At 54.8% G+C, this 27,181-nt stretch overlaps 3 protein-coding genes and 1 long non-coding RNA gene across 9 annotated transcripts; 2 read left to right on the plus strand and 2 right to left on the minus strand.

Annotated features, from left to right (window-relative positions):
* Nucleotides 47-9,167, minus strand: ZNF428 (zinc finger protein 428). 5 transcript variants are annotated; one of them, XM_013971420.2, is made up of 3 exons: nt 9,082-9,167; nt 5,706-5,930; nt 47-590 (listed from the first exon to the last, which is right to left on the minus strand). In XM_013971420.2, exons 2-3 carry the CDS (start codon nt 5,779-5,781, stop codon nt 88-90), a joined length of 579 nt encoding a protein of 192 aa, XP_013826874.2. In that variant the 5' UTR covers nt 5,782-5,930; nt 9,082-9,167; the 3' UTR covers nt 47-87. The 5 variants fall into 5 exon arrangements, with proteins under 5 accessions (XP_013826874.2, XP_017918022.1, XP_017918021.1 ...); XM_018062533.1 differs by lacking the exon at nt 9,082-9,167 and adding an exon at nt 8,719-9,025; XM_018062532.1 differs by lacking the exon at nt 9,082-9,167 and adding an exon at nt 8,639-9,025.
* Nucleotides 1,669-5,746, plus strand: SRRM5 (serine/arginine repetitive matrix 5). The gene has a single exon (XM_018062530.1). The coding sequence runs from the start codon at nt 3,521-3,523 to the stop codon at nt 5,744-5,746; it is 2,226 nt and encodes a 741-aa protein (XP_017918019.1). The 5' UTR covers nt 1,669-3,520.
* Nucleotides 9,067-14,147, plus strand: LOC108637995. 2 transcript variants are annotated; one of them, XR_001919511.1, is made up of 3 exons: nt 9,067-9,156; nt 11,459-11,618; nt 13,457-14,147. It is a non-coding gene; the product is annotated as an uncharacterized LOC108637995 (long non-coding RNA). The 2 variants fall into 2 exon arrangements; XR_001919512.1 differs by having other exon boundaries at nt 9,146-9,228.
* On the minus strand, nt 12,106-26,968 carry CADM4 (cell adhesion molecule 4). Its single transcript, XM_018062531.1, has 9 exons — nt 26,862-26,968; nt 17,264-17,410; nt 16,812-16,964; nt 16,424-16,558; nt 15,621-15,785; nt 15,402-15,492; nt 14,846-15,018; nt 13,618-13,746; nt 12,106-13,147 (listed from the first exon to the last, which is right to left on the minus strand). The coding sequence occupies exons 1-9, from the start codon at nt 26,923-26,925 to the stop codon at nt 13,038-13,040; spliced, it is 1,167 nt and encodes a 388-aa protein (XP_017918020.1). The 5' UTR covers nt 26,926-26,968; the 3' UTR covers nt 12,106-13,037.

Here is a 27,181-nt window from a genome sequence, read left to right on the forward strand (position 1 = left end):
CCCCCTTGACCACCCCAGTGTCCTCATCGACCCCCCACCCGCCCCGCCCCGCCCCACCCTCCACCAGGCGCCCGAGTGGGGCTCTGCCTACACTTCCCCGCGGGCGTGCAGCATGAAGTGCCCGTGCAGCTCGCCGAGGCTGTCGAAGGAATCCTCGCACTCGGTGCAGTGGTAGGTGCCCTCCTCTTCCTCCTCCTCCTCCTCCTCGTCCCTCCCGGTGGGTCGGCCCTCCCCAGCCCGAGGTGCGGCCCCCTCTTCCTCCCCGAGGGCCCGGGTTTCAGGGGCTGGCGCTTCTTGGGGGGCTACCGCAGGGCAGCAGAGCCGGCAAGGTGGGGTGCCCGGAGGGGCCTCCCCAAGGGGTGAGCGGCCACAGAGCTGGCAGGGCTGGGCTGGGGGGCCAGGAGGCTGGGCCGCACGGGGCGCCCGGCGGGACGGGCCCCCACGGCCCCCGCCCAGGCGCTGCTTCACCTTGTAGCCGGGGTCATATTCAGGATCGTCAGTGGTCTCCTCCTCCTCCTCTTCTTCCTCATCTTCCTCTTCGGAGTCTGGCTCTGAGAGAGTGTATTCGGAGTCAGAGGAATGCTCGGGGCCTGCAGGGGGTGGTGGGTAAGGAGACAGTGCGTCACAGGACAGAGGGCTATGCCTGGCTGTCCCCTCCAGAAGACCCGTGCAGACTCACCGCAGTATTGGGCCCAACCCTGCTCTCCGCACTGATGAACCCCCATCGCACAGAACAGCCCGGAACGCAGGAGGTGCTAGGAATCTGTGCGTTAAGCAAACGCACATCTTTTAAGAACTGCATCTTAGGGGGTTAAAAAGAACAAAGTAGGAGAAATAGGAATAATAAAAACAACAGTGATAGTGTCCACTGCTACTTTAAGAACTTTGGGGATTTTTTTGGCTGGATCTTAGTTCCTCAGGCAGGGATCAAACCTGCAATGGAAGCACTGAGTCTTAACCACTGTACTACCCGGGTATTCCCAAGAACCTTATTTTTCATAAATACTAACTCAACTAATCTTTACAACAACCCTGAGAGAGTTACTATCATTATCCCTAAGTGACAAATGGGGAACCGAGGCACGGAGATGCGGTGCTCCACGCCACATCACTGGCCTCCAGTCACACAGCGAAAAGGGAAAGCTAAATGCGGGCGATGGCCTAGCACGGCTCATTTTAGGGAGGCGAACACTTGAGCAGATATTTCATCAAATTAAGACACGTATATACATACTTTGAAATACATGGTTTTATATTAATATATATGCGTGAGTGCATGCTCAGGCGCTTAAGTTGTGTCTGTCTCTTTGTGACCCCGTGGACTGTAGCCCGCCAGGCTCCTCTGTCCATGGGGCTCTCTAGGCAAGAATACTGGAGAAGGTTGCCATGCCCTCTCCAGGGGATCTTCCTGACCCAGGGATCGAATCACATCTCCTGCACTGTAGGCAGATTCCTTACTGCTGAGCTACTGGGAAGCCCGAGAATACTGGAGTAGGCAGCCTATCCCTTTTCCAGGGGATCTTCCCTACCCAGGGATTGAACCCACGTCTCCTGCACTGCAGGCAGACTCTTTACCGCTGAGCCACTGGGAAGCCCTTATAAATATATATAAAAGCCCTTTATATACACATACATATATATATGTATGTATGTATACAAAAAACATCATGTAAAGTGAGTTAAAATATTTGTAAGAATAGAGGTATTCCTGTGATTTCATGGGTATGAAGGACAGGCCTAGGACACATTTACGTTTAAATAAAGTAAAAAGTGTAAAGTGGATATACAGGGAAGGGCGACGCCAACAGCTGTTATGGGGGGTGTGGGCCCAGCCCCAGTCGGAGGGAGCCCCTTACTGTGGCAGCAGTGGCAGTGTGGGAAATACCGGCTGCTTTAGGAGTGGTGTCCTGAGCCTGCCAAGAACATCTCCTAAGGCTGCGGCAGCTCAGCCCTTCATCCATGGCCCTCCACCTTAGTTTCCCCCAGCAGCGTACGGGGACCCCGTTACAACTGGGCCAGCCACATTCCTCACATCCCTCAACACCCAGGCCAGACCCCACCTCAGGGCCTTCGCCTCCCTTTCTGCAGATGGACTAGGGCTTGATCCCTCCCTTCCGTCACAGCTCTGCTCAGGTGTCACCTTGGTGAACACCTGGTCAGTGAGTCTGACTGGCAGTCCCTCCCGAGCACCCCCGACGCCCTCCACGCGGCTTTATCCGCCTCCTCAATTTACTGTATGCAACTCCTGCTGTGTGGTTTCTGCCTGTCCCTGAGAGCAGGGGCTTTGTCTCATTCACGGCTGTGCCCTAGCATCTAGAACACTTTCCTTGTGCCTGGCATTCAATTTGACAGCCTTTTCTGTGGCTTTCCCATGTGCTGGGAATGTCTCCTGTTAGCCTTTAGGACCTTCCTCTCTGCTGAGGGCACCCCAGATCTCCTGACCCCAGGCAGCCAGTCACTTCTGCTCTCTGGCTATCCTAGTCCTGAACCCTCAGGGAGGTGCCCATCTGAAGTTCTTCCCCACTGACCAGCGGACAGGCCTGGGCCGACTTACTGCTGGGTCCCCAGCATCACCCGGCTTGTAAGCCCAGGTTATAAACGTCTGGGCCTCTCTGCGGCTCCCTCTGTCTCTTACTTGTTCCTGCCCCTGTCCTGCTGTCTCTCTGTCACTTAAAGAGCCTTGGCGTGGGCTGGTCCCTCGGCCTGGAAAGCTGTTCCCCACTCTGTCTGCCTGGCGACCTCCTACTCATCCTTCAGGACCCAGCACAGGCTCCATCCTCTATGAAGTTACCACCCTGATGACTTCAGGTGGGGGTCTCTGCCCTCTTCCCTCCACCCTGGCTTCACTTCCCCATTAATGTCCTAAGGGCTGCAGCCATCTGGGCCCCAGAATGTCTCCCCCATCAGGCTAGGAAACCCTCGGGACAGGGCTGACTCATCTGGGGCCCTCACAGGCCACGTGGTTGGGATGAGCAGGGCCGCCCCGCTCTCTCCCCTCCAGGCCTTTGCCTCTGCTCCCCTCCTGTCTGGGACGACCCTTTCCTTCTTGACTAGCAAACTCCTGCTCCTCTTTAAGGCCCCAGCTCCATGTCACCTCCTCTGTGAGGTCTTCCTGGACTGCCCAGGTGGTCAGTGCCTCTCTCGTCTGGGTTCCCCCTACCCACAACATACCCTGACCGCCTGGCCTGGGCAGTGACTGTCTGGGTGTGGAGACTGGAAACTCCTGGAAGGCAGGACCTGGGTCTTACCCCTCTCTGCATCCTCTCCTTATCCTGAGCACAAGGCAGCCTGAGGAGGCATATGCTGAAGAGCTGTGACGTACACCTCCAGCTTTGGGCTAGGGCCCCACCCCTCTTTCTCCTCCCACCTCTGACTTCACACCACCCCTCCAGGGTCTTCACTGCCCACTGTGACTTCACGAAGTTGGCTTGAGCAAGGCAATCAGGTAGTGGCTACCTGCGGCTACCAGGTCTCTTGTGTCCACCGTGACTCCCAGCCCACAAGCCCTTCCACGGCCACCATGCCTTCTCCACCTACGAGAGCCCCAAAGCCCAGCACATCTCCGGCACCCACTGGACCCCCGATGCCTGCAGCGTCTCCCAAGCCTCCCGCCTCCTTGAAGACCCCCAAATCGGCAGCGCCCAACAGCCCCTCGGCATCCACCAAACCGTCCACAGCCCCCAACTCGGTCACAAGCCCAAGCAGTTCCAAATCTCCCAAATGGGCGAAGACCAAGACAGCCCCTTCTAACCAGCCCAGCCACAAGTCGCGAGTCCACAGCCAGGCACGCACACCCAGCAAAGCCAGCACCAACACCCGGGCCAGCACTGACACCAGGGTCAGCAAGACCAGCAAGGCCAGCGGGGTAAGACGCCCCCAGCACCGAGGCACCCGCAGCCGGGGCAGAACTCCTGGCAGAAAGGGAAGCCGCAGCTCCAAGCGGTCAGCCAACAGGGCCAGCACGCCAAGCAGGATAAGAACTCACGGTGCCAGACCAAGCATGCCCAGCAAGGTGAGAACGCCTACTTCCCAGCAAAAACAGGGTAGGGGGAAGAGTTACAGCCGGCCTAGAACCAGCAACCAGGAAAGGAGTGAGAGCCACCCTGGAAGTGTGAGCCGAAAGAAGAGCTACAGCCCCCCAGGAGCCTCTGATATGGGTAAGAGTTCCAGCCCGGCTGCAACCTCCAGCAGGGCAAAGAGTTACAGCCCCACTCGAACTCCCTTAGAGGAGACAGGTTACAGCCAGTCTCCATCATCGTCGCGGAGGGTGAAGAGTTACAGTCAGATGATTACCCCCAGCAGGGAATGGAGTTTCAGCCCGACTGAAGCGTTCAGCAGGGTCGAGAGTTACAACCAGGGTAGTATGCCCAGCCGGCCCCAAAGTCACAGCGGGTCTAGCAGCCCCAGCCGGCCCCAAAGTCACAGCCGGTCTAGAACGCCCAGAAGGGCAAGAAGTCACAGTCGGGAGAGGGCCCACAGCAGGGTGAGAAGTCACAGTTGGAAGAGAAATCACAGCAGGGCAAGAAGTCGTACCCGGAAGGGAACTCCCAGTCAGATGGGAAGACAAAGTCAGTCAAGAATCCACAGCAAGGGGAAAAATTATAACCAATCTAGAACCCCCAGAAAGGAAAGAAGTCACAGCCAGTCTAGAAGCCACAGCAAGGAGAGCGGTTACAGGCGAGCTAGAACCCACAGCAAGGAGAGAGGTCGCATATGGTCTAGAACCCCCAGCAAAGAAAGAGACCACAGCCGATCTAGGACCCCCAGTAAAGATAGAGACCACAGTCGATCCAGAACCCCCAGCAAGGAGAGATATTACAGCCGATCTAGAACCCCCAGAAGAGAGAGAGATCACAGACGATCTCGAACCTCCAGCAGGGGGAGAGATCACAGCCAACCTAGACCCTCCAGCAAGGAGAGAGATCACAGACGATCTCGAACCTCCAGCAGGGGGAGAGATCACAGCCAACCTAGACCCTCCAGCAAGGAGAGAGATCATAGCCAAACTAGAACCTCCAGCAAGGAGAGAGATCACAGACGATCTCGAACCTCCAGCAAGGGGAGAGATCACAGCCAACCTAGACCCTCCAGCAAGGAGAGAGATCACAGCCAAACTAGAACCTCCAGCAAGGAGAGAGATCACAGACGATCTCGAACCTCCAGCAAGGGGAGAGATCACAGCCAACCTAGACCCTCCAGCAGGGGGAGAGATCACAGCCAACCTAGACCCTCCAGCAAGGAGAGAGATCACAGCCAAACTAGACCCTCCAGAAAAGAGAGAGATCACAGACGATCTCGAACCTCCAGCAAGGGGAGAGATCACAGCCAACCTAGAACCCCCAGCAAGGAGAGAGATCACAGCCAAACTAGAACCTCCAGAAAAGAGAGAGATCACAGACGATCTCGAACCCCCAGCAAGGGGAGAGATCACGGCCGATCTAGAACTCCCGGAAAGAAGAGAGACCACAGCCGAACCAGAACGTCCAACCAAGAAAGTGACCCCAACAAGGAGAGCAATTCCAGCCAATCTACAACCCCCACCAGTCTCAGCAGGAAGGGATCCCCTAGCAGAGCACAGAGTCCTAATGGGAAGAGAACACCTAGCGAGACAAGGAACCACTCACAGTCAAGATTTCTTAGCAGAGCCCCAGTCCCAAACCAGAATGATACACAAGCCGACACTACCGCCTCTAAGGCCGTCTCACCTGGAGAAAGGTCCTCATCATCTTCTTCCAAGCTGGCGTAGCCCCCAGTCTCAGCTGGCTCACGGGTCTCTGTCATGGCGGGGGGAGGGGACAGGAGACAGGAGCAGAGCAGAAGCTGGGCAGTGTCCCTCCCTGGCCAGCTTTGCACAGCCACACCTTGGCCACAGGTCCTCTAATGCAGACGTCGGCTCGTAGAGAGGGATGCTGGACAGGGGAAGGAAAGACCTGTGGAGACAATAAATTTTTACATAGCATCTGCCTCCCCAGGGCTCAGTGTGCTCAGTGTGGGTAAGGCAGAGATGATCCCAGCTCTGTCCTAGACCGTCTAAAGGGCCTTGACTGCAGGCTCTGTCCCTCTTGTAGGCTTTAATTTCCCCATCTGGTTCTCATTCAATGGGGTGTGAAAGGATAATATTCGAAATTATTTAACAAGGAGTACTAACATGAGCACCAATCAGGACTGAGAGTGGAACACGGGCCTCTTGCCAGGCATTAATCCTTTACTTGCTGGGCTCTGGGTAAGCCCGGAGTTGGGAGAAGACTCCAAATTGGCAAGCAGGGGTAGGGATTACTTGGTATACTGGTGATACACCAACCAGTCTAGAAGTCATTCCGTATTTGAACAACTAGTACGGCTGCACTTAATTTGTGACTGTCAGCCCTAATTCTTTATCAGTTTACACCCTGGCAAGAGGATATCTAGGTCTGAATCCTAAATCTGCCACATTCTAATTGTATAGCTTCTAGCAAAGGGCCTACTTTCTCTAAGTCTATTTCCTCCTAGGTATAAAAAAGTCTTCCAGAGCTTAATTTATGTATTTGTATCCATACTGAGACAGATAATTATCTCTTTTGTACAGATGAGGAAACTGAAGCACAAAGAGGATTAACAAGTAGCCCAAGGTCATACCAAATCGTGGGTGGGTGAACTAGGATTTAAAGCCATGTCATCCTACCTCTCAAAAAATGATCCTTCAGCTGAAAAGATTTTTTGAAAATTTACTAGATTCATTCGTATCAAATGCTGGTATGTGGCAGGTACTCCATTAATGGTGGCTATTACTATCCCCACCCCCAACCCTCTATGAACCCCAGTCATTTCAGACTATCACCTCTCCCTGTGAACACCAAGATTTTTTACAACTGTGTGCTTAGTCACTCAGTTATGTCCAACTCTTTATGACCCATGGACTGTAGCATGCCAGGCTCCTCTGTCCATGGGGATTCTCCAGGCAAGAATACTGGAGTGGGTTGCCATGTCCTCCTTCAGGGGATCTTCCCAACCCAGGGATCGAACCCAGGTCTCCCGCATTGCGGGCAGATTCTTTACCAGCTGAGTTACCAGGGAAGCCCCTTCTTCACAACTGTGGGGCTTAGTAATCCTGCAATTGCTGTCTAGTATGGGCTCCTTCCCGACTCTCTGCCTGGAGAACTCTTAATCTCTCTCTGAACCCACCTCAAATACAAGAACCTCTGTACTTCTCCCCAGCCAAACACCACCTCTGCCTCTTTGAAAACGCCTTCTGACTCCTCTACTTTCTCTCCCTCTTCTTCAATACTACACACATACACATGGCACTTCTTTTGTCTCTCACTGTGCTTCTTGACAGCAGAGTGCCAGGCTGAGCAAATTATGAAGGGGCTGGCAGCCTCAGCTGCACCTCTTACATGCCAAGACCCGTGCTGGGTATTGGGTAATATGGCGGAAAATACATGATCCCTTCAAAGCCTAAGGGGACATGTTTAATGCTGGGGACTAAAGAGAAAAAGATTAAGATTGAAGCCTGGAGGAGGCTGAGGCATGGTAAAGCTGGCATCAGTGGCAGGTGAGCTTTCTAAAGACACCTGGATTGGGCTTTAAGGACAGAAAAGTGAAAGTGAAGTCACTCAGTCATGTCCAACTCTTTGCGACCCCATGGATGGTAGCCTACTAGGCTCCGCGGTCCATGGGATTTTCCAGGCAAGAATACTGGAGTGGGCTATTTCCTTCTCCAGGGGATCTTCCCAAACCCAGGGATTGAACCCGAGTCTCCTGCATTGCAGACAGAAAAAATTCATAAATGGCAGAGAAGAGTTCTTATAATACTCCACTGCCTATAGTGTTAGCCACTCAGTCGTGTCCTCTTTGCTACCCCGTGGACTGTAGCCCACTATACTCCTCTGTCCATGGATTGCCATTTCCTTCTCCAGGGGATCTTCCCAACCCAGGAATTGAACCTGGATGTCCTGCATTGCAGGCAGATTTTTTTTTACCATCTGAGCCACCAGGGAAGCCCATTGCCCATAGGGCCCCATTTAATTTGGGAATTCTACTTCATGCCAGGATAGGTTGCCAGATTTAGTAAATAAAAATATACAACACCCAGTTAAATTTCAATTTCAGATAAACCGATGGTCTTTTAGAAATGTACATCTCAAATATTGCATGGAACACAGGTATATTAATCAATTCTTTCTTATCTGAAATTCAAATCTAACCAGGTGGTCTATATTTTAACTGGCAACCATACACCAGGGACAATCAGAACTTCCTATGGGATTACCAGGAGACATTGCTCAGCAGTCCTGCCTACCCATCCCCAAGCCCACAGCACACTAAGCCCCTTCCAGAGTATTCCAGATGTCAGATGGAAACATTCCTTGGTGTCCAAGTCCCATTCCTACAATGAGTATGGGGGCCAGACTGGCTTCCACGATCTTCAGTTCAGTTCAGTTCAGTCGCTCAGTCGTGTCCGACTCTTTGCGACCCCATGAATCGCAGCACGCCAGGCCTCCCTGTCCATCACCACGATCTTAGAGGGGAATAAATGAGACTCCCTCACTACCATAACACAGTACCGGAGACCCCACAATGTCCAACTTCCAAGACGCCAAGCGTGAACATAATGGGCACCCGTTCCCACAATGCTAGGGAGAGGAAGCAAGAGCAAAACCTTAGTACTGTAAGGACCAGTGCCCACAGTGCCCTGCTACTGCAATTTCTCCCAGGATGCCTTCGGCCTGTAACGACCACCTTCCAAGGCGCTCTTCGTCAAAGCACTCCAAGCTTCCAGGACGCTCAGCGGAAGGCGTGTGACAAAAGAGACGGTTCCCCGCAAGAAGCTAGCATAATCCCAGAATGCTCCAGACCATTAATGACTAGTAGCCAGACTCCCACAATGCTTTAGGGCAGGGCGTCCGGTTTTCCCAGGATGCCCCCAGAGCAGCACAGAGCCGCGTGGGGGGAGAAAAGGGAGCCTGGGTCTCGCTTTCGAGTCACCACAGCCCAAGACCGCTGCCGACTCCTCGGTGACGGGAGCCGTCACTCCCATCATGCAGCGCTGCCGTAGTGCCCGCTTCCCAGCATGCCCCGCGCACCTCCATCCCGGACACTCACCGGCGCTGGCAGCCACAGTTCTGGCTCGGCGGCAGCGGCTGCACGCCCAGGCTCTGCGCCTGCGCTGCAAGTGGGGTAGGAGGGAGTGCGAGGGGCGTGAAGAGCCTAGGGCGCTTGCGCGATGAGATAGACCATTCCTGTCGCAGAGTGAGAAAGGGGGCTCTCTGGGTCGGGCCATCGATGAGGCTCGCGCAGGGGGTTCCCGGCTTTGCCCCTAGCTGTCCGGGTTTACTTGGTACAGTCCGCAACCGGACCGAACAAGAAACGGCAAGGCTCGCGCGTGCATGAGCGCTCGCATGAACGTGCCTACGGATAATAGGATGCTCCGAGAGTGGGGTGGGGGTGCCAGCTCGGCCCGGATCCTGGACCTGAGGCCTGCTCATTTGCATAATCTTAGCGCGGGACAATGGGAGGCCTAGGGCGCTGGAGGGGTTGATTTGCATATTCCCCGAGGGGCCATACTCCGGAGCGCAGAGATTAGCATATGCGGGGCGTACTGGGGTGGGCATGGGGGGGCGGGGTGGCTACTGACTAGCGCGTGCGCAGAGGGACTGCGGACTAGCGCGAAGCGGGCATCCTCGGTGTAATTGGGATGTGTTTGTATTCGGTGTCTGGGCACAAGGGACGAGACCCTTACCAATCCTCACAACCCTCTCTTCCCACAAGCAGGATAAACATTTATTGTTCTCTTGTGCTAGAGGGCACTATGGTTTCCGCAGCGAGCATAGCCAGCATCTATGCTGCTGGCCTCCCAATCAGAGGAAGGAGATTCACATATAATCAGGACCACAACTGAGTGCTTAGACTTGGGATGAGTAAAGCAGAGGAAGCTGTGGGAGTCACAGGAGGCGCATGCCCCAGGGAGTCTTTGGCACAGGGAAGAGCAAGGACAAAGGCCTAGAGGCAAATTTTTAAAAAAAGTTGAATGGTTTGAGGAAGTGAAAGCAGTTTAGTATGCCTAGAACACAAGGAGGGGAAGTTCCTCCAGGTGAAGTTAAGAGCTCAGACTTAACTTAGATGAGAGTATAGGAAGCTATTGCAGCATTCTTAGTCTTCCTGGAAATGACTCACTTTCCAATTGAAAACTCTCCAATGAGATCCCATTACACCTGGAAAGAAAATCAAAGGCTTTATCAGGTCCCTGGGGCTTCCCTAGTGGCTCAGACGGTAAAGAATCTGCATGCAATGCAGGAGACCAAGGTCAGGAAGATCCCCTGGAGAAGGGAATGAAAACCCACTCCAGTATTGGTGCCTAGAGAATTCCATGGACAGAGGAGCCTGGTGGGCTTCAGTCCATAGCATCGCAAACAGTCAGATGGACTGAGCCACTAACACTCACTTCTCTGGTAGCTCAGCTGGTAAAGAATCCACCTACAATGCAGGAGACCCCGGTTCGATTCCTGGGTCGGGAAGATTCCCTGGAGAAGGAATAGGCAACCCACTCCAGTATTCTTGGGCTTCCCTGGTGGCTCAGCTGGTAAAGAATCTGCCTGCAATGTGGGAGACCTGGGTTCGATCCCTGGATTGGGAAGAATCCCTGGAGTAGAAATGGCTGGAGAATTCCATGGAGTGGGGTCTCAAAGAGTCTGACAGGACTGAGAACTTTCACTTTTCCGGGGCTATACACCTGGTCTAACCCCTCTCACCTCTGACTTCACCCCAATCCCCTCCTCTATCCACTGGAGTGCTGTCTACCTGAGCCTTACCATCTTAGGCACTTAATGTTGCTGTTCCCTTTGCCTGAAAATGCTTTCTCTTCTGACCTTCGAATAACTGTTTGCTCATCATTCATATCCTGGCAGAGGTGTCAATCTGAGAGGTTTTCTTTGATGTTTCTGAGATAGCACCTCCAGATTGACTCTAGAGGAGGGGGTTATGAATAAATCAGGATTGGCTCTCAGAGCCAGTGAGATGATTGTTGAAGCTGGGATTGACAGATGCACGGGGCTTTATTGTCCTGTTCCACTTTTGTATGTTTGATGTTTTCTATAGTAAGAAGTTAAAATAGTACCCCATATCCCCTTACTCTTCCTTTTATCTTAATAGCACTTGTGTGTGTGTGTGTGTGTGTGTGTGTGTGTGTGTGTGCGCGCGCGCGCGCGCGCGCTCAGTCGTGTTCAACTCTTTGCCACCCCCTTTGACTGTAACCCCACCAGGCTTCTCTGTCCATGGAAGTTTCCAGGCAAGACTACTAGAGTGGGTTGCCATTACCTACTCCAGGGGATCTTCCCGACCCAGAGATCTAACCCTCACCTCTGGGCGTCTCCTGCAGGCAGATTCTTTACCATTGCGCCACCTAGGAAACCCAGCAGTACTTATGGCACTCTGAAATTGAGTTTTGTTTTGCTTCCTTGCTGTAATGTTTTCCTCATAAAAGGAAAGAAGGCAAGAATGGAGTCACTCTTTTCCACTTTGGATGCTCAGTGCCTAGAACAGGATCAAGTCTGCGGTCAGCACTAAGCTGTCTGGAACACCTAGCTTTTGCCTGTTTTATTCACCGTGGCATCTCCAGCCCTTTGAGCAGCAACTTGTACAAAGTAAGGTTAATATATTTTTTACTTGAAAATAAAAATCACTTGTTTAAAATTTAGATGAATGAATGAGGGGCCAGGAATGCCAGGCTCAGGAGCTTTGACTTGGTCTAGAGGTGAACGGACAGCTAGGGAAAGATTTTTGAGCTAGCAGGGACAGGTTTTGACAGGGCAAAATGTGAGTAACTGAAAGGTCCTCTGGAGACTGATGTCAGGGGTGGGGATAAGGCAGGGGGTGTCCAGGCTATTGGGTGGGGACAGGGTAGCTCAGTGCGTACTGAAAGGACAAGACAGTACTTTTTGGCTGAAAGACTGACCAGAAAAAACCCAGGTTTCTTGGGAGGGTGGAGGTGTCCTTGGAGATGTAAGGACCCTTTCCTGACCTATACAGTCCACCAGCAATCATCACCCTCCCACCCCCTCCCTTAGTTCAGCACCCCTCCCAACACGGTGCAGGTCTGGGCAGAGGGACAGACACACAGCCACCCCAAACACTTGTTCTCTCCTCAGTTTAATGGTGGTTAGTGGGATTGCCAAACCCCCTCCCCGTTCCCCTCCCCGCCCCGTACAAAATGTGTTTTGTTTTTTTTTAAAACAAGAAAAAGGGGGCAAAAGCCAGGAATGGGGGGGAGGGGGTGCAATCTGATATTTTCATACAGATTTTTTATTTTTTTAATATATTATATATAAAACCATAGAGAGCAATGCACCCTCCCCCCAGACTCCTTTCCCCCTCCCTGGGGGGCCTGGAGGAGAGATGGGGAAGGCCCCCCCAGGAGTGGGTGGACAGAGAGACAAAGATGGATGGGACAGATGTGGGGGGAGGGGGGAAGGGGAGGAGAGCCCAAGAGCTGGGGAAAGGGGACTGGAGCAAAGTTGGGGCTGTCTCCCTCACCGCCCCCATCAAAGTTATGACACAAAGACACAGAATCCCTGTTTCCACGCCCTCCCCCCACCCTTACCCCCACCGTGCAAACATGGCTTTGCAAAGAGGTGCCCAGAGCTCTGTGGAACTCCTACAATGGCTGGCATGGGGTCTGGGACCCCCAAAGAAATCTCTGTTCCCCTTCCCTGCCCACCCCACCCTTCCCAGAATCTGACCCCTCCCCACAAGACCTGGGACTGCAGCCTAGGGGCCTTGGCCTTCCCCCAGTTATCTTACCCCAACCCAATTCCTACCGCCCTCCCTGGACTTAGGGGTCTGGACCTTTGGCCCTTTCCCCCCCCATCGGGGGACCCAGATCTCTGGGCCCTTGCTTCTGGCCCTTGTAGAGACCCAGGCAGCCAACACCCCCATCCCTGTCCAAGCGTCTGAGGTGTTAGTGGTGGGGGGAGAAGCCCACCATCCCAGACTCTGGTAAATGTCTTTGCAGCTGGCAGTGGGGTGGACCCCAGCCCAGGCCCAGGCCTGGGATGGAGGTGGGGTCAGATGAAGAATTCTTCTTTTCTCTTGTGTCCATCGCTGCCATTGAGAAAGGCTTCTCTCGCTTCTCCCTGCTCATCCAAGCCACTGGCCTCATGGGTCAGATAGGAGCCTGAGGGGTGACAGACCCCCCCGGCAGAGGCCACAGATACGTGTGGACCCAGGAGTTGGACGGGGAGGCAGACAAAACATCAGATGAAGAGGGAGGATGGAACATACAGGGAGAGTCAAGTCCAGGGAAGAGCAAAACAGGGGCAGAGAAAGAGAAAAGCAGAATTAGGAGGAGTTCACAAGTCCACTGAAAGATCAACCCTCATCCGTTCTCTAGGTAGTATCTCCTTGCGCCGCTCCCACGAATTCGCCAATTAGGAATTCAAACGTAAACGTCCTTTATTCAGCTCCAACCCTTCACCCCTTTTAGGATACTGGACCGAAAGACCCTCCCCTTTCGGGATCTGGGCCTCAAGTTTCCAATCCTGGATCTACGCCCTCCCTCCGTCGAATCGGGTTCTAGGCCCCACCCTCTTCTGGACGCCACAACCAACCACACCCGTCGCTGAATTTGACCCCGCCCCCACTCACCCTTCTGCCGTACCGAGCACCAGACCATGCCCACCAGCACACAGATGATCAGAAACACCAGTAGCGCCAGGATGCCGCCCACAATGGCATAGGGCACCGACGTCTGAGCCTCTACCACCGCACCAGGGTCTGCCAGAGGGACAGGGCGCAGGCCCAGGTCATCAGAGGACGGTCCCAGCCCGGGCCCATACCTGGCAATGTCTTAAACCATTCTGCAGCCACGTCCAACCGCGCCCCCTTACATGCCACGCCTCCCAAATTACCGCCACCTGGTGGGCCCTTCCCCTGGCGCTTCCCCCCCCCCCGCCCCCCCAATTAGCAATAATTGCGCCTCGGAAAAACCTCATTGGCTATGACACTGCCACTGAGCAAAGCTCCTGGAGCCATTCTTGATGTTCCACTTCTTCAAGGAATGCGTGTTGGTTTGTACACTGCTTGACTTGGCCCCCAGTCCTTTCGCTAATACCTACCTGCCTCCTCCCCCAACTTCATTCCCCAGAGAACAGAAATAGCACATCGTTTTTCTTTGACTTCCGACCTAAATCCCTTCCCATCTTGTTTAAGACGCTCCAGGTATTTAAACCGCTGATCTAGGGCCCAGCCACTCCAAAATTCCTGCCGCACCGTCATAGGAGCTAAACACATAACACGTTATTTCTTTGTGCTAGCGACCTCCAACTGCTTTCTATATTTAGCTCATAATTTTTACAACAACCCTATGAGGTAGGTGCTGTTGTTTATTTCCACTTTACCGATGAGGGAGGAAGTGAAGTGAAGTCGCTCAGTCGTGTCCAACTCTTTGCGACCCCATGGACTGTAGCCCACCAGGCTACTCCGTCCATGGGATTCTCCAGGCAAGAATACTGGAGTGGGTTTCCATTTCCTTCTCCAGGGTATCTTCCCGACCCAGGGATAGAACCCAGGTCTCCCGCATTGCGGGCAGACGCTTTAACCTCTGAGCCATTTGGTAACAGAGGCACAAAGTTACCTACAACAGGACGCTGCAGAACTGAATCTGAACCTAGACAATCGGTCTGGTCCCAGAACTATAAGAACTCTGTGGGCTTTTGACCCCCCGGAATCATTCTTTGCATAGGTCGACGCCTCAAACACCTTCCAATCCATCCTGCCTGTTCCCAAGGCCCAGTCCCACCCAGGACGGGGAGGAGACCCCCGCCGCCCCCCCCAGGCCTCGTCCTTACGCTGAGCCCTGACCCCAGGTCCTCACCGTAGACCACGAGCACATAGAGCGCCCTCGCGTGGCCGTGCTTGTTCGACGCCTCGCAGGTGTAGGTGCCATTATCCGCGGATACCAGGCCGGGCAGCGTAAGCGTCTCCCCGACTGCCTCCGCCCGCTCTGGCAAAGACTCATTACCGCGGTTCCAGCGGATCTGGTTTGGCCTGGGCGGGGATATAATGACAGTTAGGGACGCAGGTGTCAGCACCCAATTCTGACGTCTCAGAAATATAGATATGCGACATCTCCAAATAAGAGAATCCTTACTAGACCTTTCCTTCCTTGAAAACCAAGAGTCCCGGGGCCAACTTCCACCCATCAGCAGGATCTCAGGAATCCTAGCCCCTCACCCCCACCCCCAGCCCCTTCCACCCTGAGAATCCAGGAGACTGGGGACCCACAGCCTCCTTCCTCATCATCTGGCCCCAGATCCCTTCTTTCTCAGGATTCAGAAGGCTGGGTCTCAGCCCCCTCTGTTCTTCCAGCTTCAGGTGTCCGGGTCACCTATTCTCCACAGGACCCAGGAATCTCGGACCCCAAAGCTCACCTGGGGTTCCCCGTCACAGCACACGTCAGCACCAGCGTGTCTCCCTCCCTCACCACAGCTTGGGAGGCATGGATCCGGGCCGTGGGGGAGTCTGTGGGCAGGAGTGAGATGGGAGAGTGGTTATCTGGGTTATGCAGCACTAGGAATTCTCCCGGGGGCAGGTGGCAGGCGCATCGGAACCCTCCTTCCCCGCCGGGCGCTGGCCTGCCAGGCACTTACACTGCACGTCCAGCACGTACTGCGTCTGCTTGCTGTGTCCGGAGGGTAGCGCCTGGTTCTGCGCCTCGCAGGTGACGATACCGCCATCGTCCTTGCGGTCTACACGAAACCGCACTGTGCTTGCCACGCTCCAGACCTTGCCATTTTCCTGGCCGCTGGTCACTCCTGCCAAGCCCCGCCCAGAAACTGTCAAGGCAGGGCTATGGCTCCGCCCACTGAAGGCACACCCTCCCACCTGGCCAATCCCAAAGCAGGCTATTTACCAAGCTCCACCCCTTATCCACAGCCTCGCCTCTAGTCCTCTAAACCACGCCCCTATCCAAACCAGGCCCACAGCCCCATGTCTCTTCCCCACGTCTTGATCTTTCACCCCACGCCCTCTCAACTAACAATTCATTTAATAAGTATACACTGAGTGGTGGTTTACTCGCTAAGTCATGTCCGACTCTTGCGACCCCATGGACTGTTAGCCCGCCAGACTCTGTCCATGGGATTTTCCAGGCAAGAATAATGGAGTAGGTTGCCATTTCCTTCTCCAGATCTTCCCAACCCAGGGATTGAACCCGGGTCTCCTGAGCTGTAGGCTGTCTCCTGCGTTGCAGGCAAATTCTTTACCGACTGAGCCACCAGGGAAGCCCAATATATTGAGTAGTAGTGTCCGCCAAACCCATGCACTCTTCCTCAAGCTCCATCCATATATAAACCAGCCTTTCCCAAGCCACACCTCCTGGAACCCCTCCCTAAAGTCCCGCCCTTCGCAGGCGCCTCTCCAGCCCACTCCCATCCCCGCTCCCAGGTTATACCTTTCAGTTCCTTTCGGTCCCGGTACCAGCGCAGGATGGCAGCAGGGCGGGACCGTGGAACAAGACAGCTGAGCTCCACCTCACCGCCCTCCACCGCCTGTTCCCGGACCTCCACTATAGGATTCTCCGGGGCCACTGCCACAGGGAGAAGGGGACAAGAGGGAGGTCAAGAGAGGGACCAAGGTGGGCTCAGAGTAACCAAACTGCAGGATTCCAGGGAACCAGAGGAACAAAGGGTCAAACACAGAGGCAAGACGTCAGGGAAACCGGCCATATTTACTGGGAGCAGATGTCCGGGAGGTTAAAAACAGCCAGGGTCAAGTCCCAGGATAAGGGATGAGCAAAGGAGAAAGGAGACAGGATGGATCTGAGGAGGGGAGGCCGTTACCCAGTACAGTGAGCGTGGCAATCTGGTGGTGGGTGTCCTCTGTGTAGAGCTGGCAGAAGTAGCCCCCCTCGTCCTCCAGGCGAGCATCTGAGAGCCGGATCCGTACCCGGCGCGGGGAGAACTCCTCAAGCTGGAAACGCTCATCCTTCAGGGCTAGAGAGTGAAGAGGCGGGAGTGAACTTGGGGAATCCGTAGCTCAGAAGTCCCACCTTTCTTCCAGGAGCTTAGAGTTTGGCCCTCTCTTTTCTCCAACCACACCCAGGTGTCTAAGGTGCCCACCTAGTCACTTTCTTGGGTACCCAGAATGTTTCAGGCCCTCTCCCCCGACCAGGAGTCCAGGCCCCAGCCCCCTCCTCCCTCAGATCCAGGAGACCAGAGTCTCAGCTCTGTCTTCAGTCAGTCCCCAGCCCTCTCGTCTTCCAAGACTCAAGCTCTGGACCCCCAGCACGCACCACGGGTACCATTGAAGAAGAGGGTCTGCCGGGCAGGGTTCTGAATGACAACTATGGATCCATCATACTGGTGCAGTCGGCAGGTTATCTCGGCCACCCCACCCTCAGCCACTGTCACATTCTCCGTCTGTACTTCCTGTCCTGCCCCTGGACCAGTAGACAGAGAAACAGGATAAGAGACTCATTGAGGGGTACAATCCAGTCTTTGCTCTCTCCCTCCGGTCCTCACCCATCCAAACTTCCAATACCTCTCCTTCCCCTCTCATGCAGTTCAGTACACCCAACATTTCCTGTGGGCTGGAATCCAGGAGAAGGATAAAACCTGCCCCCTGTTCTAGAAGAGCTGCAATCAAGAGCCAGCGGATCTAAGGAGTAGGTGGGTGGGGCAGCACAGGTCACACTGGGAGCTCAGAGGAAGTGGAGACTAAGACCACCCAGGGAGATGAGTGGTCAGAGAAGATTCTAGAAGAAAGCTCCATCGGATACACATTTTCAAGAGTGAGCAATCCACGGGGTATGGGAAACAGTTGTGTGTTCACCAAACCCCATCTTTCACACCTGAGCACATGTTTTAACTTGTCTGCAGAGATGGGTGAGATATTCTTCTCATCCCTATAGATGTTAAGCTTGCTGCTCTTCCTGTTTTGGGTGTTGTTGGTTTTTAAGGCTGTGTAGCACAGCTTGTGGGGTCTTAGTTCCCCAAACAGGGACTGAACCCCTACCCCCTGCAGCGGAAGTGCAGAGCCTTAACCACAGCCGTTGAACCACCAGGGAAATTCCTGCTGCTCTTCCCGTTAATGGAGCATTCTGACCCTGTGAATCTGGGAAGGGCTTGGAACTTGCTTTGATCAACAGAATTTGCTAGAAGTGATATTGAATGAGTTCTGGAGCCTAGATCTCAAGAGATCTCACAGTTTCCACTCATGCCCTTTTGGTGCTCTGACACTGTTAGGTGAAGATGCCCGGGCCAGCCTCCTTGAGGATGAGAGACCACACGGAGAGAGAGAAGCCCAGCCACAAGCCAGCACCAAATGCCAGCCACGGGAATCAGGCCATTCTGGACTATCCAGCCCCTGTGGCACCTGCAGGTGACTGCAGCCACATGAGTGACCCCAGTTGAGACCAAGAGAAGAAGTACCCAACTGACTCCCAGAGTCACGAGCAAAGAACATAACTGCTGTTCAAAGCCACAGTGTTTTGGAGGGTGTCTTAACACGGCTACAGTTAACTGGTACAACACACTGAAGTGCAAGTCACTCAGTCAGTCATGTCCGACTCTTTGCGACCCCATGGCCTGTAGAGAATTGAATTCTCCAGGCCAGAATACTGGAGTGGGTAGCGGTACCCACTCACTCCAGGGGATCCTCCCAACCCAGGGATCAAACCCAGGTCTCCCACATTGCAGGCAGATTCTTTACCAGCTGAGCCTCCAGGGAAGCCCTCAAGGGACAACACACTATTAGCTACATTTCCGAGGATCCCTTGTGCTTACATGGGGCCCCATGACTGACTTCTGGCCACAGGCTGCAGGCAGAAGAGAGAAACACCTCCTCCAGCCTGGTTCATCTCACCCATAATCCTTCATGCTGGCGGAATGGAGAGGACTCCTAGGAGCCCAGAGGAGAAAGGATTATGAGCTGGAAGGAGTCTGGGGCCCTGACTTTCTGCCCCGGGTTACCTGCTTGCACAGGATTGTAGCAGGAGCGAGAAATACATTTTTTTGGTTAAGCCATTGAGATTTCAGGGCTGTTGTTACAGCAGTTAACTTACCTCGATTAATCCATCAGAGGAATGAAGTAAGGGATTAGTAAGGGGGTGTTTCCAGCCAAGTAAACAGTGCAGAGTAAAGCTCAAAGCTGAGATTAATCATCAGCAGCATCATCAATGTCACTGTCATCTTCAAAATAACAATAACCATCATAGCTACTGTTGATTAGGCAATTTCTGTTCCAGGCTTTGTGCTAAGGGCATTACCTATATAATTTCCATTTAATCATCACAATACCTGAATAAGGGAGGCACTATTATCAATCCCCAGGTTTTTTTTTTTTTTCCCAGTTCTCATTTTTCAGATGAGAAAATTTGTTCCAGAGCAAGAAAATGACTTGGCCAAGGTCACAGCCTGAGAGTGGCAGAGGCAGGATCTGCCTCGAGGTCTCCCAGTTCTGTATCCTGCACCCACATCCACTCCCGGTTGTCTGGGTGAAAGGTGTCCAGCATTGGTGAGGACTGTGGCATGTGCTTGTGAAGGGTCTCAGCCAAGCTACAAGATAAGCTTTTATCCTGAAGGCCAGGAACTGAAGCAGGAAAGAGCCATGATCAGATTTTATTATTCACTTTTCTTTTTTTTTTGGCCATGCCATGTAGCACATGGGATCTTAGTTCCTTGATCAGGGATCAAACTCATACCCCCTGCCCTGGAAGCCGGGAGTCTTAATCTCCAGACCACCAGGGAAGTCCCTGGTTATTCACCTTTAAATTCTGGGTAACTATTTTTTCGTATCTCTTACATTCCGTCTCATTCATTCATTTGTGCTTCAGGGAGGTTTTCAGGGGCTGGGTGCCCAGCGATGAGTCAGATGAGGTCCCTGTCCTGGAAGGCCTTCAAGATTTATGGGGGGGTAGACATAAATCACTGTAAAATCCCATGAGAAGTGTTTCAGTCCCTGTAAGAGGGACAGGTAACCTGATTTGGGGGCTGAAGGGTGGAAAAGATTAATTCCGGAGGGCGGGGGGGAAAAGCAGAGACAGCTAGCTTCCTAGTCAGTATACACTCTTCTCTTTCTCTTTAATAAAAGAATCCTGATTGTATTTTATGGTTGCCCTGTGCTGTGCTCATCAGCTAAGTCATGTTCGACTCCTTGCGACCCCACACCATGGACTGTCCAGCCCACCAGGCTCCTCAGTCCATGGAATTTTCCAGACTAGAAATACTGGGGTGGGTTGCCATTTCCTCCTCCAGGTGATATTCCTGACCCAGGGATCGAACCCACATCTCCTGTGTCTCCTGCATTGGCTGGTGGATTCTTTACCACTGAGCCACCCGGGTAGCCCTTACGGTTACCCTACATCCAGCAGAAAGAGAAATTTCCCAGACTCCCTTGCAGCTAAGTGAGGCCATGTGATAAAGTTTTGTCCGACTAGATATCAGGAAAAGTGTCATGTGATCGTTTGAGGGGACTTCTGTTGTTAAATTTTGCTATGCCAAGTCTTAGTTGTAGCATGTCAACTCTTAGTTGTGGCACGTGGGATCTAGCTCCCTGACCAGGGATCAAACCCAGGTTCCCTGCATCAGGAGCACGGAGTCTCAGCCACTGGATCACCATGGAAGTTGAAGGGGACTTCTTAAAGAAAGGGACAAGTCCTTTTTCCACCTGGTCACCTTTGTGCTGCCTGAAACTAGGATGTGATGGAGTTTGGGAACTGAGACCTGGAAGATGCCTGGGTCTCTGGTGATGATGTGGAATTGTCATAAAAGCCTTGGATACCAACTTCCAGCCTCTTTTATCTTTGAATACAATATTTTGTCAATTTAAGCCCCTCTTAGAGTTATCTCGAGAAGGGGATGACAGAGGATGAGATGGCTGGATGGCATCACCAACTCGATGGACATGAGTTTGAGTGAACTCCGGGAGTTGGTGATGGACAGGGAGGCCTGGCATGCTGCGATTCATGGGGTCGCAAAGAGTTGGACACGACTGAGCGACTGAACTGAACTGAACTGCAGGTTTATCTAGCACTTTCCTGAATAGCAGTCTTTATATGTCCCATCCTGACACCAAACATTCTCCTTCCCATGTTTTCTCAGTCTCAGTAAATATCACAACCTGGTTGCTCAGGCCAAAACACCTAAATATCATCCACGTTTTCACCCTTTCCCTCACCTCTAACACCCACTCCATCAGCAAGATCTACCCATGCTTCTTGTCAAATACATCCCAAACCTGTTTTCCTTTGCCACATCATCCAGTGACACTATCTCTGACCTGGTCCTTCAAGAGCTACTCGTGAGTCTCCCTACTTCCACACCTGCCTCCCCGCAAGGCCAGTCTTAACACATCAGGTGGATAGTTGCAGTGCGTGGGCTTTCCCTGTGGTGGAGCACAGGCTCGGTAGTCACAGCTCATGGGCTTAGTTGCCCCGAGGCATGTGGGACCTTCACTTGGACCAGGGATCAGACCCAGACCTGCACTGGGAGCATGGACCACCATTAGCCACTGGACCACCAGGGAAGTCCCCAGAACTCTTTCTATTTCATCCCCACTGTTGGTCGTCCGTCCCCCACTACTCGAATATACACCCCATGAAGGCAGGATTGTAATCTCTCGGGTTTGTTGCTGCACCCTGGTGCGTGGATGTGTGCTTGGCCCTTGATAAACATCCAGGGAGACAGATGCCTGAATCGCACGTGCTAGGCATTTCAGCCTCAGGACAACTTTGCGACACGGCATTATTCTCATGTTAAACACTTGGGTTGATCCCAGCTGGACCACTTGCCATCTGTGTGACCTGGGACAAATGGCTTAGCCTTCCTGAGCCTCAGATGCCCCGTCTGTAAAGTGGGGATGATGCCAGGGCCTGATTCACAAGAATCAGCCCAGAACCTGAGGCTCAGGGAGCCCTCTGCACTGCTGTTATTACAACCTCCAGAAACATGCTTATTCCTGTGAAAACTGAACTGGCCTGTTTGCACATCCAGGCACTTTTTAAAAAAAACATCTTGAAGGCTATCCATGGATCCTGGTCCTCAGGACTAGCCCAAGGGCTAGCCCCCCATTTTACAGATGCGGAGAATGAGGCTCAGGGGCCCCAGGCCTGTCAGTGGCAAAAACTCAACATCTCTTGGGTGCCCTCAGGACCTCTGGGTCTGCACCGCCCCCAAACATATCCCCTGCTCTCTGCTTGAGGGAGCACATGGGGTAAGGGTGGGGGGCTTTTGTTTTATTCCCTCCCCCTCCTGAGGAGTCAGTAACCAACAGTGTCTGTGCCTGGAATATTAATGTCCCAGGAGCTTTTGTTTCGGGGTTGGGGGGTGGTGAGGCAGGACTTTCTGGTCAGCGAGGGGTTGAGCTTTGGTGACTAGGGCACTGGCCCTTTAAACTGCCTGGAAAAAAGGGACTAGGGAGGGTTTGGGAAAGACTGGCGGAGCAGGTGATTTGTAGAGACCCAGAATCCAACACTCTCCTCCTTTAGACCCAGGAATCCAGCCCCTCAACTGCCTCCTCTCCCTGGATCCAGGAGTCCCGGTTCCTAGCTTACTTCTCCATCAGGATCAGGAATCTGGGTTCTCAGCATCTCCCAAATCCAGAAGTCGCAAGCCCCCAGCCTTCTCCCTCCTCAAATCCAGGAGGATTTGAGGATTCTGGGCCCTCACCCTCCTCTTCCTTCAGGAACCAGGGGTCCAGACTACACAGCTGGTGGATGTTTCCACGGAGACTAAAGGGAGTGGGGGGAGCACTTCCTGGGTCCTGAGTCAGCGAATACCCAAGGGAGTCTCAAGGTCACAGTTCCGGGAAGGTCACAGCCTCCCCCTCCATATCCTCTCCCCAGGGGGCTCATGCATCCTGTCTCCTCTCCCCCCATCCTCCCCTAGGGAGGTGGTACATCCCTGCGTCCTGACTGAACCCCCCCCAGCCCCCCATCAATGGCGGAGTCCGAACATCCTCACACAAAGCATCAATTCTTCCCCAGCTCAGCCTTGTGAAGGCGCCTGTATTCGCAGGACCTAGGCATCAGGGTCCCAGCCCCTCCTCCCTCAGAAACCTGGAGTGGGACCCCCGCCCAGGACTTCCTCTCTCAGGACTCAGGAGTCTGCACCTGCACCCCACCCTCCGTCAAGACCCAGGACTCTGGGATCCCGGTGCTCTTCTCCCTCTGGACCCAGGAGTTCAAGTCCCCCAGCCCCCTCCTCCCTCAGACCCAGAGTCCAAGACCCCAGCCCCTCCTCGCCCTAACACGGAGCCCCCTAGACTTCTGTTCCCTCAGACCCAGGACTCTAGGCCCCCGGCTCCAGGATCTCCTGGGAACTTTTGGCTCCAGGGCCACAGCCGTCAGCCCCCCAGAACCACAGCCCTGTCTCCCCAGCCCTCTTGTCCCCCTCCCGTCTGTGAGGCAAGCATCAGGTGGGGGCGTTGGGGTGAGTCAGCAGCCTCTTATACAAAGTTCCCCCTGTGGCCCCCACGTTCCTGGGATATTCAAAACTCCCTGGATTCCGGGCCTTGAGCCCAGTCAGGGGGTGGGGGAGTCCTCCGGAGGTTCCCCCTGGGTGTGGGGTCAGGGGAAGAATTCCTGCTCCGGGAAGGGTGCACTGAGCCCTCGCTGTCTTCTCTTCCACCCCCAGCGCCCTCTATATTCACCCCCTTCCAGAAGAACCCGGGCTCTGCAGCCGCCCTCTTGCCCCACTGGGTGTCTGCTGAGGCGCCTCCGTGCCTGGTTCCTAGAGGACCTAGGGGCCTGGGGTCCGCACAGGCGGGAACCAGTGGGTGCTCGGGTCGTGGTGCCACAGGCCACTGGGCGCTGGCGAGTCTGGGCCCCCCACCCCCACCCCACCCAGAGAGAGAAAGCTGCCTTTGTGTTCCCCAGGATGGGGACAGGCCAGGCTCGCACGACATTAACCCACCCCAGGCCCCAGCCCTGCTGCGTCTAAGGTCTTGGAATCCCTTGCGGAACCTGACCCCCTGCTCTGGGGATGCAGGCATCTGGCTCATGAGTGGGTGGGGGCCAGAGGCAGAACCCTGCTTCTCAGAGTGGCCTGCCCAAACTTTAGGAGGCAGGGAAGAGTCAGTCCCTGGGGAGGGAAACATTCGGGATTAACAAACTCTCCCTCCATCAGGCACCCCCCACCCCCCGCCCCACTCTTAATAGCCTCTTCATCTTTTCTTTGGATCTGGAGGTCTGTTTCCCGTGCTCCCTTCTGGGCCATCCAGTGCCTGGCCTGTGGGTCTGTTTCTGCCTTCCTGCATCTCTGGGCAGGCAACCCATCCCTCTCTCAATCCCTCTCGCCCGCCCACCCTGGACCCTTCTTTCTGTTGGCATACATCTCATCATCCTTTTCTGATATTCCCGGTAGATGAGGGAGCCAGGGAGAAGAGAATACATTTTTGAAAGGGTGTAAATGAACCCCAGCTGCTGTCCCCACTTCTGCTGGCTGAGCAAGGTGAGAGGGGAAGGGGAGTGACCAAGAGGGGAAGGTGGGGACCATGGACACCTCCAAGAATCCGGTGGCCAAAGCCATTCAGAAATAGCCAATGAAAAGGAAAGCAGGGAGGGCCCCCTGGGATCAGATATTTCAGCTGCCTAGCCCACACTTTACAGAAGGGGAAGTGAGGCTCAGAGGAGGATGGGGAAGGGGCGGACCCAGAACTACACCTGTGAGCCCGGGTTCCAGAGTGCTTCCCATGACACTTAGCTCTCTCCCAACTGGTAAAGTCCCCCGTCATTTCATCTAGAGAAAGTTTACAGAAGGGATTAAGGCACCGGGAAGCAGAGACTTTAAAACCACAGGAGGGACAAGCCTGGAGAGCTCCTTCCCAGAAGTGCTGGCGAAGATTCTCAAACTGGGGAGTTGGTCCTCTTAGGCAGTATTCTGATTCTGAGAACCCAAACTCCCACGATTCTAGACCTCAGAGGTATCAAGATTCGGGATCTCAGAGAGGTAAAGGTTTCAGAACTTTGAAGGTGTCAGGAGGCTAGAATGCAAACGCCAGCGAGTTTCTAGAATTTTAAAGGTGTCAAGAGTCTAAAGACTTTGAGCTTCTGGAAGCCAGTGGTTCTAAAACACCCTCAGGTTTTCTGTTCACTGGATTTATTGGTTCTAGGAGTCTACGAGCTGGCCTAACAAAGAAAGAAAGAGAAGCAAAAGTGGATGGAGACGTAGCTTAAGTACTAAAGTGCTCATCAGGGAAATTGCGGCTTGTCTGCCACAACGAAAGGACGTGATGGTGAAAGTTCTGAAGCGACGACAGAAGCCTGCAGAAGACAGCGAGCTGGAGGGTGACAGGCCCACTCTCAGCCCGTCACTCTGCCCTGAGGAGAGGGCAAGCACACTTTGGCTCAGCTCTGGAGTGGGGAAGGTGTCACTGCACCCAGCTTGCCAGAAACCCCTTCGGGTGTCCAAGCTGAAGTTCCTTTCCTTTCAGGTCACCGAGTTCAACGCCCTCACTTTACAGAAAGGGAAACTGAGGCCCCGAGAGAGAAGGGTGCTTGCCATTGGCTATGCTGGCAAATGGCACGAGCCAGCATTCAAACCCAGGCAGGCTCCCAACCCTGTGCCATCTGGTCACAGCTCCCAAATTTCTACAGGACATCCAGCCCTCCCACTCCGGCTCAGCTACCTCCCTGTTATCCGTTCCCCCCCCGCCCCGACCCCGTGTGGCTTTTCCCACCGGGGAGGGGGTGACCGATGGCAGGTACCAGGCACACACAATGTGAAAGTCTGAGTGTGGGGGTGACATTTCCTGACCTTGTCCTGGGTCTCAGGGTCACCCTGTCTTGGAGGACTCCAGCTTTTCGCAGTGTGTGATAAGGGTACGTGGAGGGCTCCCTGGATGTCCTGGAGGGGGCTTCTCTGTAGATAGTGGTCTGGGTGTGTGAATGGGTGGGGAGGGGCAGCGTTTGGAAGGCATCTGTTGGATCCACGTGTGTGCCCACATGCCAAGGTTCCCCACACACTTCTTCATACACACACACACACACACACACACACACACACACACATTTCCCTCCAGGGCCCTTCAGGATGCCCTGCCTGACTCAGTTCCTCTCCAGGGGCACAGAGGGACAGAGAGATGCAGAAATGAAGGATGGTGATGGGGAAGCCCAGGATGGAGGATGTGACAGTAGATAGGGGAGGCGAAGGGACAGGGGCCAGGGACACAGGGGGACAGACAGACAGGAGAGAGTGGGGAATGGGGGGAGACAGATGACAGGGAGGGCTAGAGAACCGGGAATGGCAGAAGAGAAAGGACAAGGGAACGGGGCAGATGGGGGACAGAGAAGCAGAGGTGACAGAGACGAGGCAGAAATACAGGCGCACAGAGGAGGGAATGGAAAGGCTGCTGGGGGGCGGGCAGAGTGGCCCAGTGAAAAGGGACAGAGACCAAGGGACAGAGGTGGGGGACAAAGACCGGCTAGAGAGCCGGGGGACAGGGAGGCAAGGAGAAAGGGGGACAGGCAGAGGGACGGGCAGTCTTGGAGACAGAGGGACAGAGGACGAGGGTAGGGGCACAAGGAGAGAGACTGAGGGACTCAGAGGCGGGCGGACAGAGGGGCGCAGGGACCGGACAGGACAGGGGGGCCGCCTCGAGAAGGCCGGCTCGTGGCTGGAGGGGGGTCTCGGGCCCTTTGTCCCTGCCGCGATCAGGGCCTGTGCGGGGTTGGGGGGGCTGCGGCACGGTGGCCGGGCCTGCGCCCCCTCCCCCGCTCGCGGCTCCCGGCTCGCGGCTCCCGGCCCGCGCTGCGCTTTGTCCCGGGGAGGGGGGCCCGGCCCGGCCCCGCGCGCATTGTTCGGCCTCTGCGGCCCCGCGACCGCCCGGCTGTCACCGCGGCGCGCCCCCCGCCCCGCCCGGGCCAGCCGGCCGACCCCGGCCCCCGACCCTACCTGGCCCCGCCGCGGCCGCCCACAGCAGCAGCAGCGGCCACTGGAAGCGCCGGGCCCGGCCCATGGTGCCGCCGCCGCCGCCGCCGCCGCTCGCTCCCGGCCCGGCACCTGCACCGCCCGCGCCGCCCGCCCCGCCCCCCGCGCCCCGCCCCCTGCCCGCCCGGGGGGCGGGGCTCCGAGGCCGGGGCGGGGCCGGCGCGGGGGCGGGGGCGGGGAGACGCGGGGAGGCCCCGGGCAACGGGGGAGAGGGCACCTCTAGAGGATGCGGGGAGTCGGAGGAGGGGATGCGCCCGAGAGCTCGGGGGCCCGGGGGCGGGGGC

The sequence above is a fragment of the Capra hircus genome, chromosome 18, assembly GCF_001704415.2.
Source record: "Capra hircus breed San Clemente chromosome 18, ASM170441v1, whole genome shotgun sequence".
NCBI classification, from domain to species: Eukaryota; Metazoa; Chordata; class Mammalia; order Artiodactyla; family Bovidae; genus Capra; species Capra hircus.

Coding starts and splice junctions, on each gene's coding strand:
- SRRM5 (XM_018062530.1), top strand. CDS start 3,521: ATGCCTTCTCCACCTACGAGAGCCCCAAAGCCCAGCACATCTCCGGCA.
- ZNF428 (XM_013971420.2), bottom strand. CDS start 5,781: ATGACAGAGACCCGTGAGCCAGCTGAGACTGGGGGCTACGCCAGCTTG. Junction 591..5,705: donor TGATGAGGACCTTTCTCCAG/GTGAGACGGCCT, acceptor CACCCCCTGCAG/GCCCCGAGCATTCCTCTGAC.
- CADM4 (XM_018062531.1), bottom strand. CDS start 26,925: ATGGGCCGGGCCCGGCGCTTCCAGTGGCCGCTGCTGCTGCTGTGGGCG. Junction 16,559..16,811: donor TGCCACGCTCACTGTACTGG/GTAACGGCCTCC, acceptor TCCCTGTGGCAG/TGGCCCCGGAGAATCCTATA. Junction 15,019..15,401: donor GCTGTGACGGGGAACCCCAG/GTGAGCTTTGGG, acceptor ATCCCCGCCCAG/GCCAAACCAGATCCGCTGGA.